At 33.7% G+C, this 18,686-nt stretch overlaps 1 protein-coding gene across 2 annotated transcripts in view; it reads left to right on the plus strand.

Moving 5' to 3' along the window:
* The window catches only part of KDM4C (lysine demethylase 4C), a 303,658-nt gene that overhangs the window by 18,831 nt on the left and 266,141 nt on the right, over window positions 1–18,686 (plus strand). For both annotated transcript variants that reach the window (XM_009274270.1, XM_019470767.1), the window contains exon 4: window positions 5,030–5,223. In XM_009274270.1, the coding sequence (XP_009272545.1) occupies window positions 5,030–5,223 (194 nt within the window). The remainder of the gene's footprint in view (window positions 1–5,029; window positions 5,224–18,686) is intronic.

Below are 18,686 nucleotides of genomic sequence, written 5' to 3' on the forward strand. Positions count from 1 at the left end.
GTGTAGATGAGGTGCTTAGGGACATGGTTTAGTGGTGGACTTGGCACTGCTAGGTTAATGGTTGGACTTGAGGATCTTAAAGGTCTTTTCCAACCTAAATGATTCTTTGATTCTATGTGGGATGTCCTTTCTCTATGATCTCATAGTTGAGATCAATGTGAGCATTCCTTCACTTAACGTGTTTGGTTGTAGCGTACATTTCCAAGGAGAATCTACTTGCTTCTGGTTTTTTTCCCAGCCTTCAAAAGGGTGCTGCAAAGCAATGGTTATATCAAAAAAGATACTGAGAAGAAAAAAGATCAAATGAGGGAGATTGTTAGTATTTCCTAATCTGTGTGTTTATGGTGCAGAGGTTCTGTTCATAGCATTTTTTTGTCTGTATTTCATGCACTTTGAAGAAGCAATAAAGATGTGGCAGGTTTTTTATTATATTCATTAGTGTGAGTGAGTGGGAGTGTGGAGAGAGGAGTGGGGTGACCAGGCAGAAATTTTTCTGTGTGTTTCTCCTACTCCTTTCCACTCTCTCTTGAGTAGTATTTTTACTGTTCTGTATTATTTGAGCTGTTACAGTCAGTCATAGGGGCTTTTTAATCCTAGTTGTAGAACAGATGTCTTGTTTGCCAGGTTAATATTGAAACGAATTAATGAGATAATCACAGGATAAACTAAACACTGAAAAAAGGATTGTGTGTATTAATGTATACATACAGAAATATGTTCATAAAATAGAATACATCACAGTTGGCTGATTTTTTTTAAGTAAATCGCAAAGGATAGTATCATGTCACTATTGTAAGTACTTTAAAAAAAGGAAATGAGTAAAAAATAATTTCATTTGGAGCCTATTTGATTTTTATCTGCAAAGAGGTCACTGCTTACAACCTTGAGCTTCACTTTTTACCAATATACTGAAAGCTACATTTTTTGTTTGTGTCTTTGAGAAAAGAACGGGTCAGGTCCTTCTAAACCGTGCAAGTGGTCAGATATTTGAGAGCTGCTTGTGAAGTGTCCCATTTTTTCTCCACATTGCATTAAAAGCTGGTTCAAAGGCTGTTAAAAGAGTCAGAAAAACACTTGATAAGAATTTACAGTAAGTTTGAATCATCTACAAAATTAGTGAAGATTGGAGTAGTGGTCTTCTATATAGACTACTATGTACCTTACAATATTTCTCTGAAGAAATACAAGGTAAGTCCAATGTGCGTAGCAACAACCATAGATGGTAAGATGTTTCAAGCCTGTATTTCTTTGTTGTAGTAAAGAAAGAAAAATATGTTATTTTTCAGCTTTTTTCCTGATGTTGGATTGTGTGGTACAGTTGTCAGAGATGACAGGTACTCTTTAAAGCGTTTGCCATGAAAAATGTGGATAAATTAGAAATACTTTCTTTACACGTTCCCTTGAAAGTATTATAATATTCTGATATTATTGTGATATTCTGAGCAGAATAAATATTTGATATTTTCCTAACGTTGAATAGATTATAATGTCTAAATGGGTTTTTGTATTTGTAAGAAACTACCAGCTACACCTCATGGTCAAGTAATATGTGTACTGGTGTTCTAATAATGGTTATTAAATATAGCATAACCTGCTAAGATATGCTTTAATTTTGAGAAGTATTGTTATGTATTGACCTGTTAATAGCTCTTTTACAGCTCCTGTGATCTTTTTAGCATGCATTGCAATTGCGAAGTTTAAAAACAGTTATTTAATTATTGTAAAATTTAGAATCGATATTTTACTTAAAAATTCATGTAAGCATTTTACTTAATGTTTTGGAATATTAAAAAAGATATATCTGTGAGGGAAAGTAACAGCTTTAATAATAATTTGTAATAATTACTTGTAACAATCAAGGCATAAATATAAAACTGGTTTGGGTTTTTTTTTTTTAAGTTCAAAGAATGTAGGAAGAGTTCAATTGAATCAGTGTGATTTTAGTGTTTCAGCCAGTTTCCTTTTGAGCTAAGTCTACTTGTCCAGAATAGTCTTTAGGAAATGGAAATAGCTCATGCATCTTGAGTGTAGAGGTTGTGGATTGTGTATTTGGTATGTTTGGTATTTTGAAGCAAACTTTTTCTCCTAGGATTGTTCTTCATCGGAGGATTTGCTTTTGTTTTAGGGGCAAACCACTAGTAGTTTGCTTGGTGACTAGTTGTGACTTGACTTAACAGAGGGTGAAAAGATGAGATGTGGTGTTAAAAAAAAAAAGATAATTTATTCTTTTAATAATCACTTAATTCTTAGTAAGAAAAGAGTAAGATTTCGGGATGTTATGCTTGCTAAAAGCTTACATGGATTAAAGAAGGTGACTGGATGAGTAAGTTGGTAAAAAGCCCATGGGGTACTGTTAAGTAGAAGGCTGACACCTCTGCCTGGAGAAACCTTCAGTCTGCAAATTGCTGCAGGCTGGAAGGGTATTCTGGGGAAGTACTGCTTTGCTTACACTGTTTCTTGTCTGCTTTTGGCCACTCTCAGAAATAGTATACTGCCTAGATTAACAGTTGATTTTTATCTGGTGTATTTATTGTTGTCTTCTAACCCTGTGTGTGTCTGTGTCTACATGGTTGTGTCATTGCTCTTATTTTGCTGTATTAATTTGTTTCTCCAGATTAGAATCATAGAATCATAGAAACATTAAGGTTGGAAAAGACCTCCAAGATCATCGAGTCCAACCGTTGACCTAACACCACCATGTCCACTAAACCATGTCCCTAAGTGCCGCATCTACACGTCTTTTAAATACCTCCAGGAATGGTGACTCAACCACTTCCCTGGGCAGCCTGTTCCAATGTTTAACCACTCTTTCAGTAAAGAAATTTTTCCTGATATCCAATCTAAACCTCCCCTGGCGCAACTTGAGGCCGTTTCCTCTCGTCCTATCGCTAGTTACGTGGGAGAAGAGACCGACACCCACCTCGCTACAACCTCCTTTCAGGGAGTTGTAAATCGTGATAAGGTCTCCCCTGAGCCTCCTTTTTCACCAGCCTCGTTGCCCTTCTCTGGACATGCTCTAACACCTCGACGTCCTTCTTGTAGTGAGGGGCCCAAAACTGAACACAGTATTCAAGGTGGGGCCTCACCAGTGCCGAGTACAGGGGCACGATCACTTCCCTACGCCTGCTGGCCACACTATTTCTGATACAGGCCAGGATGCCATTGGCCTTGCATGATTTGTGAACAAAGATAAATTTTATGTGATTTAAAAAAAATAAAATGTCAATTAATTTGAGGAACAATTAGTTAAAATTGTTTCTTCAAACAAATTTTATATTTTACAGTTCTATTACCTTGCTGGTGATTATGATTTTTAGATTTGAAAGGTGCAAATTTTACCAGCATCTACTATTGAGTTCGTATTGGTGTTTAGTTTTTTTTCTTTGATAATGGTCATCATATTAAATTTTTTTTTTTTTAAATTTCAAGTCCCTTTGTCACACAAATGCATCAAAGCCAAAGCTTCCATTTTAAAAACAGAACAAAAATTGCTGCCTGGAACGAACTCATTCTGTAGAAGTCCTTTACTCCTTTGTAAAAGTCCCAGATAACTTACAGATAGTTTTTCTTACTAAGTGAAATAGTCATAGGAGGCAGTCAGAAGTGCTTGTTCAATGAGAAGGTTGAACTTCATACAGAAGTTAGCATCTTGTATATCACTTCTAGTTGCTGCATACAGAACATGCTTGACATAAAATCTCAAAAAACAAGGAAATGAAAACTGAGAGTATTAAATGTTCCTTGCTTCTTGCTTTAACCTGTATTCTTACTTTACCACCTGCCCAACTATTGGATGTCACCATGTTTCTTGGTCTTAATCAGCTGCATCAGGTCTGCAGTCTGCCATCAATTCGTTCCCCAAATTTGAGTAAGATTACCAGAACTGTACAGAGTTCAGTGATGGGGGGTACGGAGCAGGTCATGGTTAAGGGCATGTTTAGGGGCTGTCTTCCCAATAAAGAAACTTGCCTGAATTTAATTTGTAATAGTTTTGATTATATTTCTTGTTTTTCTGACTGCTTGAGCACCAGCTAATGTCTTCCCTGGAGGTGCTAATAATTGCTGTTATAATGAAGCCTAATCTCTTTCTCTTCAGTTTTGTAGCTTTGATCTTGGTTATATTGACTCTTACATGCTCTATTACCTGAAATTAGAATTGCACTTTGTGGATGAATCTGAAATACAACAAAAACTACATGCATGGCTTTCTGAATGGCTTTTAATATACAAGTTTTGTAGGCAGTAATGTAAGGAAACAGCTGAAATCCCATTAAATCAATAGATTTCTTCTGTGGTATATTTCTTATGCAGTACATCATTATGGTTAGAAATATGTCTGAAGTGATGCAATGGTTTTAGTTTTTATACTTTTCAGAGAAATGGTAAGTTTATGCATGTAAATTAAATTTTTTAATCATTTTTCATACTGTTTAATATTACTTTGTAAGTAATTAAAAAGCATACATAGGCCCAGTGAAACTTAGTGGCTTCCAGCTATCAACTCATCAAAGATTTTGTCTGCAGCTATTATTGCTATTGTGTACGGTGTTTCAATGTAGTTTTTATACTTTTCAGAGAAATGGTAAGTTTATGCATGTAAATTAAATTTTTTAATCATTTTTCATACTGTTTAATATTACTTTGTAAGTAATTAAAAAGCATACATAGGCCCAGTGAAACTTAGTGGCTTCCAGCTATCAACTCATCAAAGATTTTGTCTGCAGCTATTATTGCTATTGTGTACGGTGTTTCAATGCATGTTAGATATGATGTATTAAGTGTTAAGCAGATGTGAACTTATGTTCTCTGCTCTGAACATCTCGGACTTAGAACCTGATCTGAACCTTACTAAGGTTAACAGAATTTTTCTTCGGGTAACTTCAACTGTCTTCTAAAGTGCTTACAAATTTGTGTTAATCTACAGTCTTTTGAAGGGCTAGATCAGGTGTGTATCTTTTGACTGTGACTATTATATAAAATTGCATTACTTTATAAATTCATTAATAGATTTATTATGTATCTTTTTCAGGGTATTGAGGAGTGGAATATTGCCCATCTTAATACAATATTGGATGTTGTAGAAGAAGATTGTGGAATTTCTATTGAGGGTGTAAATACGCCATATCTATATTTTGGCATGTGGAAAACAACATTTGCGTGGCACACTGAAGACATGGATCTCTACAGTATTAATTATCTCCATTTTGGGGAGCCAAAGTCATGGCAAGTTTAAATTTTTATGAAAGATGATTTCATTTATCTGTTTGTTTCAACTGACTAAAGCAAACAGATGGGGTACAATTGCTTCACAGTGATAAGCTTTACTGAAAAGCGAAGACAGTAGGGTTTGTATTTTTTTTTAAGCAGAGAATGCTATGAAATATGTGAGATTTATGATGTAAAGAACATCGCAGTAATGCATTCTTTTGTTTTAAAGGAAAAGACTAAGTACATAAGGCTTATTTGAGTTCAACAGAAAGAGATTATAATGATTCAATATGAGAAGTTTAATGAGTTGGGAACCCCAAAACTATTTGAGGGAACTTGTGTAAGGCCTCTTTTAAATCAGTTTCTTTGGTTCAGTTGTCCTTTGGGACTGCCTAACACGTTTTGTGTTAAACATGCATTTAATTGCTTTTTTGAATCAGTCTCATATTCTCTACTGTTAACTCAGTAGGCCCAGTAGGAGATAAGATTTAGTGTTAAAGGTACTTCCTAAATAGGAAGCTTCTGCTATCCTTTCTCCATAATCTTAGATTTTTGATTGAACAGCCTTGAGAGAGATAAGTAGGTTTAATGTTATACATATAGATTGTGGTATACGTGTATTTTGAAATATATGAGAAAAATGTTTTCCTTTTGATCATAAAGTCTTATTTTTTTTCAAAATACCTGTGAAGGGAACATAAAATCTTTAGAAAGATATATAAAAGATACGTTATGCTTAGTTTGGTTCTGGCAGTTTGTAGTCATCCAAACTTAGATGGAAAATTTTGTAGTTGGTAATTCCATAAAACATTATTGGTTATTTTTATAACCATGCAGAAGACAAAAGACCTATGCAATATCATGTATTGAAACTGAGAAGGTGATAAATTGGTCAGCTGCTGGTTCTTAGGTCATTGCTTTATGTTTACCTGCTTTTCTTGTATAGTGGATCTCTTGCATTTAGACAGAGAAGGTAAACACCACCTATTGTAATAATGCAAGTCTATGTTTTGAATTGATTAATGATATATATATATTTTTTTAAATTTTTGCTTTGATAAAATTAGACATACTAAGAAAGTCTTCTCAGCCATAAGAATGGTATCTTTATTAAAAATGGATATAAAGATAGGTAATTCCAAAATGTTCTAAGATGATAGGACAAATTTAACTAAAACAATGATTGCATGAAAATTATTTTGGATTCTTAGGATTTTAAAAGTGCTATTTAAAGAAAACCTCACTGCATATTGTAAAAATCCAAGTAGTAGAGACATATACTTAAACCCTGAAGTCCTTAGACACAATGGATAGAAGCTAAGAAAACTTTTTAAAGTGTTTTGAAGGAGGTATGAGTTGATAGTACGAGAAATGCTTTTCTAGTTTACAGATACTTGTTTACACTTCCGAATGAACAAAATCATTAAACACTGACCTCTTCATCTTCTGAAGAAATAGCAGTGTATACGACTTCATTTACGGGACCACATTGGCCCATGTTGTTAAGAAATGCAGTGCTAAAAAAAAGTTGAATGGAAGACAGTTAAAGATTTATTTATTGTTACTCATGTGCTTTTACTGGAGGAATGCTGCAATAATTTATGCTAATGCTCTTCCTATATCAGTAAAATGTATCTTGTGTTAAGGTGATATTAGTGCAATATTTTCTTCAAAAAAAGTGGAGGTTGAGTTGAATCTTGGGATCAGATAGTAAAGATCTTGTCTGCTCTTAAAAAATTTAAACTGAGTTGACAAGTGCTTCCTTAGTGAAACCAAATACCCTGGGATGTACGGTAGTAATATATATTTTTTAATTTTACTGGGTATACGTGTAGTTCTTCAAGACAGCCACACTGGTTTTATGGAGAACTGAAAAATACTTTATTAAAAAGCATGATAGGCAGCGTGTTTTCTCTGAATTGTGAGAAGACAGCCACTTCCACCTGAAAGCCCCAATGAGAACTTGTAGGCAGCAGCTAAATCTGACTGCTGTGGCAGTCTTTATGGAACTTGAAGCTTTCTCCAGTGTTTAGGCATAGATTAACTTTCATTTCTTCTTACACTCTGCAGTTTCACTTTCAGTAGGTATGCAAAGAAGTTTATAGTTTTATATTAAGTATACTGATTTCTCCACTGCCTGCCTTGTATGAAACACAGGGGAAAAGTGTGTCTGATAATCATTTGCAAAATCAGGACTATGGCTGTTTGTGTGTCTATGTATGTATATATTTGTGTAATACATATGTTTGCTTTATAGATTATTTTTTGCTTGCAAAAAAGAGCTAAAGAGAGGAAATAATTTGAATGACAAAAAAGAATTAAGAAAAATTAGAAACTGAAACAGAACAATATGAGGGGAGAAGAACTTAGAAACTCTGAAACAGAACAATATGAGGGGAGAAGAAAGGGGGATATGAGGGTGAGGAAAGATTTGCTGGAAAGGGGAATATAGTCTACTGAAATTACTTGCTATGAGGCAGAATTTTTACTACAACTTTTCCCTTGCATTTTTTTCTGAGGGGAAAGAAGTCTTGAAGATAGTACCTCATTTTACAGTTTCATAGAAAAAAAGGTCTTATTAGCAAGAAGAAACATTGGTGTGATTGATGATTTACTTAATTTAGTAATTCAGTTTGTTCTTGATATGTTTCATAATGGTAACTGTGAACTGCTTATTAGTATTAAAAATTTCTTCACTCTGCCATTTGTTGTTAAATATTTTCTTCTATTGTAATTATTATTTCAGGGATATAGGCCCTGACTAAACAGAATTTATTTCTGTTTTGTGTAATAATCTGAGAAATTTTGTCATGTTGTTAAAGTATTGAACTGCTCTTGGAAATAAATGCCTAGCATAAAACAGATTTTTGTTAATAGTACAAATGTTAGACTATTAGTATGTGTATTAGATCCATGGGTAAAATATAGGTAAGGCTTCAATTTACATTATAAGTTTATAAATAAAAAAAATCTGAATAAGGTATTTACATTTTGGGTTTATTAAGTATCTGAAAGCAGTGCTTATTCTTTGTGCTGTTTACCTGACTCATGAAGAACAGTGGTGTTGATAGGAATTTTTTGAAGTGATCTTCTTGAAGAATACTAATAACGAAAATGTGAAAGTGTTTATTAAGCAGGCCCAAAGTAATTATTTTCATGGCACTGTGCATATTTCAAATATAATAATATTTGGACTCATTTGTTCTTTTTCTCTAAAATAAAAAAGAAGAGTAAAGATATGTGGAGAATATATTTACTATTTTACTTTAGAAAGTAGTATTTTTAAAAATTGTGCTCATTATGTTGACCTTTTATATCTGATGGTGGATGTCTGAATTCCTTCTGCATAAAGAATCAGAGTTTTTACTTTCTGTTGAAAGGGGCACAGTGTAAGCTTGCAGTATATTACAAACATAATTTATGTATCAATTTGCGATGTTTTCTGTGACATTCTATCTGGTCTTCGCTTCCTAGCTCTTCTGAAGACTGGAAATGACAAGAAACAATACATTATGTTAAAAAACCCTCCTGTTTAATAATGTATTTCATAAATCACAAAGTGCCTTGCAGGGTTGGTCAGTCATAAAATAAAGAGGAATATATACTACAGAAAGAGAAGATGGTTCCGTCTTTGTGATAATGTCAAGAAAAAGAGACCAGACTGTTGGAGAGAGAATGCTCAAACAGCCAAAATTAGATGGTTTAGGAGAGTGAGACTGGACCTGGCAGTTTATTTAGGTTGTAAAAGGAGTAAGGTGAAATGGATCTATGGTGATATTCAAAATAAAGCAGGTGATTTAGGTTCAGGAATTCTTTTCAGGAGTTCAGTGGGTACAGGATGGTGAGAAATCTGGTCTCCAGATTGCCCATGGCAAAAATTTTAGACAAATTCAGTGTTACCTCTTGAACCTATTTTTATGGATTTGCCAGTGTAGAATGTGCACCAATACCTGTTCATCTTCTTTTATGAAGTGGAAAAATGAGGGAGATAGATAGTTACACGGTAGGGGTTGTGGAAGTCTTTAAAACATGATTTCATGTGAAGGTTTTCTGATTTTGAATCCCAGTAGCAGAGGAAATAGTAATGGGATTATGAGTATGGTGGGATAAAAACGGGTGGTGTTCTGATACTAGTATTAGACAAAATTACAGACAAAAATGGTGAAAGAGGGAAAGCATACTCAGACTGATGCTAACATTGTATGATTTAAGAACAAATATAGCAATAAAGTAAATGGGTTAAAAGAGACTTGGCTAGGTCCTGACAGGGTCTTCTGGGGTAGCATTAATAGGACTTTCAGTGTGATCAGCAGCTGACAAAAAATGGCCAAAATTTGGCCAGGTGATGCAGAGTTCAGCATGAGTGGAAGAGTCTTGCTACCTTTGCACAAGTTATGCATACCATTGACGGAACTGACATGTTTCCTAGTTATGTTCTATGTCTAGGAAAAATAACAGATACAGAAAATAACAGTGAAGTGCAAACTTTTAGTGTGAAAAGTGGAATTAATGTCTGAAACTTCCATGAGAGGTGGAGAGACAGTTATGCTCAAATTAGAAAGGGAGAGGATTAGCCACACTTCTTGCTGAAAACTATCAGAAAAGTTAGAAACTAAGAATATTAGGAGTCACAGAGATGACTAGAATCACAATAGGGTTTCTAATTGTAAAAAGGTAGCTATAATCAAACAGTGTAGTGGTTTGGATCACCAATTTTACTTCCATCTATAGTCATCATGATGCTATGCATGTGAGTGGATTAAGTGGATTCAAATTCAGTTTCAAATTTATCTACTGCCTACACTTACGAAATTCTACAGTACTGGATAACCAATTACCCTGTCGCACAAAAACCAATACAAGTGACACAACAATCCAACCCACTTCTTTTATTTGGAAGGTGCAATTTGTAAAATGCAGCATTGAAGAGTAGGGTCTGTGAAGTCACGAGAAAGGCAGAAAAGATAATACTGACTAAATGTTGTTAAATACATGGAATTTTCTGTGTTATGCTTTACATGCATTTTATTGATGTTGATATCTGTCAGTCAAGATGGACTTCTATTCTGCAAGATCTTTGGCTATGAGATAGAATAAACTTAATTTTTGATATTCTCAAAAAACCCCCACCCAAGAAACCAAAGCCATATACTTATGTTCTTTGTTTAGAATATTGATAGATCTCGGGACTTGAATGATTTTCTTTTGGCTCCCTTGTTACTAACGGTGGATAATGTGAATGCATGTATTGTAACAATATCATATATTTCAGTGCTTCTTATATAATCTATATATATTTTTTTTTTTTTTTCTCCCCGCATTGATGTCCATAATGGGGTTGGGTCGTGAAGTATCTGTGCAGGCTTTCCTTTGAAGAAGCTTCATGCTTACTTAAATCTTTCTTTTCTTTAAAGCCCAATGTCTAGCATCTTTGCAAATGTTATCTGTGGGGTGTTTCCAACCATATGGGATACTTTCCTGAGAACTGCTAAACTTTTCTGGATTGTCAGGACTCTTTTAATTTTTAACTTTTCTAACGAGAATTAGCAGTATGGATTAGCATAAGAGGATTCTTATGCGAAATATAAGAAGTCTATAGACAAAGTAAGGGGAGAGGTGTTTTGCAGTCCTTAAGGGCAAATCATTAATTATTTGGGCAAACAAACATTTTATGAGCTGATTGTTACTTGTTTATAGTTGTTGACTTAACGAATTTTTCTGTAAAAGTTATGTTCTGATATATGGTCTGGGGTTGTAATCTGTGGTATAGGGAGATTATAGTGAAGACGGAGCCAAACTCTTCTCAGTGATGCACTGACATAACAAGGGAAAGGTAGCAATAATCACAACTTGCAACAGGCGACATTTCAGTTTGATAGAAGGAAAAAATAATTCACAATGACATTGTAACAGGTTGCTTAGGGAGGCTGCTGAGTTTTCATCTTTGGAAATTTTCAAAGCTTGACTATATGTTGCCCTGTGCAAACTGATCTAACTTTGAAGTTATCCATATGTTGATCAGGAGATCGGAGTAGATGATGTTTAGGTCCCTTCCAGCCTAAACTTTTCTATCATTCTGTGATACTGAATTTTAAAGAAGATGGTGCTCAAAGTTACTTTGCTAATGTACGGGGTGACTTGATAACCAATTCTGAATCAAGTCTTTACTTTTCTGCGGAATTCTAAACCTGCGGGTAAAGTTGCTTGCAATTCATTTGCAACCATTTGTGCTGCTAGTTCTGTCTAGTTTCTATCTACTTACATGTTTTTAGCCAATATTTTTCTTAATCTGCATTCTGAGAAATATAAAGCCCTTGGAAATACAGGATTAGAGAAAAAGAGGGCCTTCCCTCCCCCCATTCACAAAACAGGTGCAGCAACAAAGAAAGCAGCAGTCTGATAAATAACTTTCAACTCTCACTTTGAAGGTCAGGAAGAAGCTACGTTCTTCTCTTTGACCAGAAGTTTTTTGCACAAGGTTTTGCACTGCTACAGTTGATAGCAGCCATTTAGGTATTGGAATAAAGTTATCAGTTTATTTTGTATAAGCTATAACTGTACAATATATGTGACCAATTATTTTCTAACTCTGCAGTGTGTAAGTTAGAAAAGGAAGTTTTCAAAATCTAACGACCAGTCTCCTGAACTACCTTGTCTGCTGATCTGTGTTTTTTGATGTTTTTAGTGATGGAAGGAACAGACTACTTCATATTTCAGCTTTGTAGTTCCAGTAGAGCTACCGTAGTAATGAATCTGTAGTACTAAATGTAACTTCTTTGGCTCTGATGTCTAGAACAATGTTATTCATGTGGCACAGATTGGTATAATTACTTCCTGAGGCATAGAAAGAAAGATCACTATAAAATTTAAGAAATCTGACTAAATTTTTATACTCCTATTGATTATTCTAGTAAAGTTGTGTTATAACTGTGTAGTTTTTTGTGTTCTTTAATACATTTTACTGTGCAAGCTCGATGACTTTTTAATTTTTACATTCATTCATAGCTTTAAATTTATTTTCATTTTATTAAAATTTTAAGGTTATTAAATTTATTAATAACTTTAAATGCTTTGCAGGTCAAAAAAGCGCATCTGTTTAAGTTTAACTTCATAAGCTGCTTTACCTTATCTGTGTTGTGGACAAATCAAATTGTATTCAGTGTCTCTTTTTTTTTTTTTTTCTTTTTTTTTTTTTGTCATCCTGGACATTAGAGGAATGCAAGGCAGGTCAGCTGTGAAAGTCAGAATATGACTGACAGTTCATAGAATTTTGTGCTGACTCATAGGAAATCTGTTTTACTAACTAACCTGATAACTTTTTTTTTTTTAATGACAAATATAGGTTTTCTTTTCTTTTCTTGGAAACTAGGGACTTGTCATCACATAGTCATCATTCTGGGATGCTGTTACAGCCTGGGTTTTCCATCTTGGGAATGATGTTAAGGGGTCCTTGGAAAAAGAAAAACAATTCTGGGATCTTTATATTAATGTATCTATTATTGTCATTTAGCTCCACTGCTTTTCTTGCTGTGAAAGTAAAATTCACTTTCTATGGAAACATACAGACTTAACTAAAAGCATGTGACTCATTCTAGCAGGATATCCTTGGTTGTTATACAATGACAACTATGCAATTCACAGAGCATGTTGCAGGTATTTATATGAGTTTTGGCACTCTTTGCAGCCAATGAAGACAAATTGTCCTTTTTCCTCTTTCTAACACAGTTTCCCTGAGTGAGGAGTTTGACTTAATTTCCATCTTGAATATGTGCTTAAACCAGGATTTTCATGTTGGAACAAACTTGGTGATAGAAGCTTTTTGTAGTGTTAGAATGGATGCTGATGGTTGAAGAATGCTTAATTTTAATAGTTTGTATAGGTCTTGGTGAAAACGTCGGAAACTGAAGCAATGCTGCTTCAAACTGCATTAGTAAGAATGTTGGCTAAGGTTTTCTGATTTTTTTTTTTTTTTTTAATTTGTTTAAACACTACTAAATGCTAAGTGGATATTAGTCATGGCCAACATACAGTCATGTTTCTCTGTTTAATTAAAGGCAGAATAGAGAGAATCATAAGTACACATCTAGTCTATGCAGTGGATTGAAGAGAAATGAAAGGCCTACTTTAGATACAGATGAAAAATAGGATCACTGTATTTTTAGCTACAATAGTAGATTATGTAGCGTGCTTTTAAAAATTATATGTACAATTTTGTTTCAGAAAGCAAGCTGTAATAATGTTATACTGCACTTAATTTTTCTAAATAAATATTCTTATATCAAAATCTTAGAACCAAGACAGTATAATTTTTTAACTTGAAGTTAGAAAGAGTTAGAGAAGCTTCAATGCTAAATTATTAAAGCTTGGATTCAATTAATATCCATTAAAAGTTACAATGATTTTCAATGGATTATTGCCAATCAACATTCATAATAATGTGAAAACATTTTAAACACATACAATTGCATTTGTTTATTTTTATTAACATTATAGTTTAGGTGATTTTCTTCTACTGTGAAGCTATTGCAGGAATTCTGATTGGTTTGTGACATGTTTTCTGGCTACTTGGAGATTTTTCTTGATAAAGCCCAGGAGAACATTTCAGAGTGGAGCAAAAAATCAGATGATCATTTCTTCCCTGATCTTACAGGGATTTTACTATTAAAAATGTACAGATATTTGTTGCATTATTCTTGAAGGACTTGGTAGCTCTGGGCTGAAAGTGTTTTGTTTCAATCCCAACTTTTTAAGAAGGTTTGTTAGCTTCTACTGTGAAAATTCTCTTATCTCCTTTTTTTTTTTTTAATTATTTTTTAGTCCTGGTCTTGTAGAAATTACAGCTGACCAATTTGATGTTGTGGTGCTGCTTTGTTTTTTATTATGTTGTAGATCCTGAAGAAGGTATCATGAAGCAATACTAGAATTGCTTAAATAATATGTTCATTATTATAAATTGAGAAGCAACTGCAGATGAATAGGGTATCTGTTCTATGAAAACCTGGCTCAGCAAAGAGCCTTAAAGTAATGAACTGTGATACCATGCTTAACTTCTGGGCTGCTCATCCTGGAAAGTATTTCAGAACCCTGAATTAAGCTCTGAGGTTCTGCATACTGTACATGGGTGAAACTAGATGCTTCATAATGGAGTTGGAACAAACATGTTGAATGGAGAACTGTCAAATCTAGCCAGTAAGCAAGTCTAAAAAGAGGGGAATGTTTGAAATTTTTATGCATGTTAATGTCACAAATGGGCCCAGGAGCACTATTACAAATATGTAATCCCAAATTATATACAATGATTTTACCAGTAACTGAACTAAAATGGGCTTTTCCAACTTGAAATTGGAAAGCTTGACTTTTTGATGCTTGCAGTACATGGATATGGGAAAGAGACAAAGATGACTGAATAAAAAAAAAAAAAAAATTTTAAAGCCTAACTCTGAAAAACTCAGCTACTGTAATAATATTTTTTTTTCCTGTATTTTACCCTGGAACTACATTAATGTAATAATATTTCTGATCAAGATTTGTTTTGGGATTTTTTCCTCGTCGTCTCGATCTCATTTTGATATCTGTATAGAAATTTAACTTTTTTAATTTGCTTTTTGGATATCCAAGAGCTTTGAGCAGTTTGTTTTTCATGACCTACACTCATTATCAAGAGTCAAATGGTTATACCTTATACCGTAACCAGGGAAAGGGTTACAAATGTACGACAAGTCATGCCCTGGCATTGTTTCAAAATATTTGTTGTCAGTTCATATTAAGTGTTTTTACTCCAGTTTTCCATAAGCACTTTTATGTAGTAGAATTATTTTATGTTGTCTAATGTTTCTGCAACAGTCTCTCAAATGGAAATTTGAAAAAGCTGATATTGCTGTGGAGATGCAGTATTAGTTTGCCTTATGTCTTCCGAAATGTCTATTAGTTATTTCTCCTTCTGAAGCCTGTAATTTTATTCTATGTCTTCTTTTGAATTAAGCAGTTTCATCTGTGGCCCAGATGCTTTTTGTTAATATCTTCAAGGGAGTTGTACTAAAGATTCCATTTTCCACTTAAAGGAAAATAAAAGGAGAGGAAGCATTTTTTTAGGCGTGTTGTTATATGGGTGCATCTCTGTGCAAGATCCAACTGAACTTGAGTAAAATCCTTTTTTTTTTTTTTCCCTGTACTGTATTCTCTTTTGCCATGCAAGGTAAAACTTGTATTTTACTGTAATGGACTAGCAGTTGTTGTTGAAAAAATAAATTCATTCTCATAGAACAGAAATTGTAAAGGTAACAGTAACTCAAAGGTTATTTAGATTTTGCATCTGAATATCAAATCAAATCAAATAGTAACCAAAGTAGTTACTAAAATTAAGCAGGTTGTGAATTGCTATTTTCAGCCAAGTTCCCAGTTTCCAATGAAAAACACTGTTTTTTCATTTCATAAAGTCAGCTATCGTAATTGTTACCAACCATGTTTTCTGAGCTAGACGAGACTGAGTGATCACAGCTACTAGACTACTGTCTGCTTTTGCCTCTGCTGGGGATTTGAAGAATATAGGTAGAACAGGGAGCTTACATTGCCACTAGTTCATGAATAATAAACAGTGGATGTTATTGCCGAAGACTGAGATTTTATTTACTAAAAAAAAAAAAGAGGCAGAGAAGTTGTTAGCTTATTTAAAGTACACTGAGAAATTGTGTAGAAGAATTAATCTTGAAAACTTATATATAAATGTTTCAGAAACACAAATTAATGGCTTAGATTTAATATATATTACTTATTTGTAGTTATCTTGTTATCCAGTACTACTTGTAACTACACTAGTAACTGTAGTTATCCAGTACCCTTGATTTGCTGAATTAATATGTATTTCAGGAGATCTTTTTGAACAATACTTGACAAATGTAGGTACCATAATTTTTTGTCTTTGTATTATGACTCTAGCAATGAACAGTGACTCTTCAGCTTTTATCTGTCTTTTCAAAATTTTTAACAAGTATGTCTTCCTGAACTAATAAAATGTAGTTAGCATCAATATTTCCCTTTTTATCTGTTCTTCCCTTTTTATCTGTTTCTTTGCTTGTTATCCAAGAAACATTCTCTTTTCCTCTTAGTGATTTATCATTTAATGTCCATTACATTTACTTTTAAAGAGGGCTGGACTTGGCCTTAGGATATGAGAAGTCAAACAAATGTTAGTGGCTCTTTGGTAATGCAGCTAAAAGGAAGCTGGACACAAGATGAGGAAAAATATTTTTCTAAAAGCTTTTAACTCTGCTGAAGTTCTCATATGAGCTAACTATTGAGACTAAGAGTGAATACTTTTTTCTCTTAGAGATCTGAGTTTGGGAATTTTTTTATTTAACGTTCTGTACAGTAGACCAAGGATCTAGTAAGATTCATGTCACTAATTTGACTATCCAAGGCAGGTGCATGTGTGTTAGAAAAGCTTGGTTTTCTAATAAATTGTGCTAGGAACCAACCCTGAAGGGCCTGGAGAGTGACTTTGGGGCTCCTGATGTCTGATACTACAAAGATGGTCCCCTTTCCTTGGTCCTTTTCTTAGCTGTGAGAAAAGAGCAATGGCAACAGTAGGAAGAAATAAAGGATTGAGGAGCGGATGTTACCACAGACCTCAAATGAAGACAATGATGAAAAGCACCAACTTGCATTGACTGAATTATTGCTTGGTAATTTTAGATTAGCTGAATAAATAGCTATAGCCCAGTTAAATCGTGTCCTGTCTTATCTTTCCGAGAGACTTACTGAAAGCTCGGTTGTCCAGGTTTGCATTTTTGTAATATTGATAAATACTTACATGTTTACATGTACAAATGGAAGCATGTGGCTGCATATTATCACAAAAATGTAGTAACGTACTTTTGGAAGAGTAACTTTTTAGGAAGAATACCAGTCCAATTAGACTGGTAAACAAAGAAAAGTCTCTAGTTTGAGTTTTTGTTAGACATGAACACTATCTGTTCATGTTTTACTTTATGGAGTTGTGTATTTAATGACATACAGTACAGTATATGATGGTATACATAGCATTTGTTTCCGCTGGGGTGTGAAAGATGCAAATACATAGTTTAGATTACTATGTATACATGCTGATGCATGTGTAATACGGAGTGGAGAACAGGCACAAACACTTTGGCAGTACAAGTGGAGAGAAACAAAATCAGTTTTTGTAAGACTGAAATTCTGATTAAAACTGCAAACACTGAGCAAAGTCAAGCTGAAGGTCTCTTTTTGTTTAATACCATTTGGAGTGGGTTGTCAGTAGGCATGGGTTTTGCTACAGTTCAACATAGAACACTGACTTCTGTGGTGGAAGGGTCTTGCTTCTATGCAGCAGTTTCAGTTGTAACAGTAAAATTGTGTGTGTGCAAATGAGAGCTTGAAATAAGGGGATGTTTATTTCTTACGCAAAATGAGGGGCTAGGGTCCTTCACTTGTTTTTCTGAGTGAGTTATCAGGGGAGATGAATGAAATCTGTGTTCACAGTGTAGTCAAAGAAAAAAGCTGTATGTTGACTTACTCCAAATCCACATTTTCAAACTATGTTGTACAGCTGAATATGCATTTTCTCCTTTTCTGAACCATATTTTTTTATAGAGGAGAATCAATCCAATGCTGTTGCAACTTTAAACTGAAACAAAAGCCTATTATATCACATATTGAAGCAGTTAAAGTAATAATAAAGCCTAATTAATACATACAGTATATCTATGAAGTGCGGTAAATATGTGAATAACAAAGTGTTCAGAAAAGCAGAATGAAATTACAGCTTTTCAAGAATCTTCAGTTTTTTAGCTGTAATAAACATGAAAAATAACATGAAGTTAATTCCAGTTCTTTTATATTGTTACTGACTTGTTGCAGATGGCATATGGAATCTTTAAAAAATAATTTATTGTAAGAACAGAGTGATTCCAAGATACGTACAATTCTTTAATTTAAAGAAAGTGTATTTCTTAAATAATTTTTTTAACTCGAATTGTAATGATTTTACAAAGACAACTAACCCTTTTATTCCACAGAATTGGCTATAGGAAAAAATAGAGATGTTTAATGCTCATATTTTTCTGTTGAACTCTTGTGTCTTGTGAAGCACAGTAAAATTCAAAGAAATTAAACCTGTATAAATTAGACTTATTTTATGTGTTTTTGTTTCCTTTGGAAAATGAAAGTATATGTGTCTTTTTTTAACCTGAGTGGTGTAATCATATCAAATATTGTCAATATGCATGACTAAAACTACATATTATAATGTTTAAACTAGAAATAAGCTGAAATGTTTTCTCAAGAAAACCTCTCTGTATTTTTTCCTCAGAATTGGTATATTTTTCCCATATAATTTTTCAGTCTTTAATCTTTTTGGCTTCTGTATTTTTAATTATTTATCATACGTGAATCATGGCTTGTGTAGTAATTATGTCTTTAAGCATTTCATCCCTTTCTTTATGTCAATTTTAGGGATGCTA

This window comes from Aptenodytes forsteri, unplaced genomic scaffold, assembly GCF_000699145.1.
Source record: "Aptenodytes forsteri isolate BGI_AS27 unplaced genomic scaffold, ASM69914v1 Scaffold46, whole genome shotgun sequence".
Lineage (NCBI taxonomy): Eukaryota > Metazoa > Chordata > Aves > Sphenisciformes > Spheniscidae > Aptenodytes > Aptenodytes forsteri.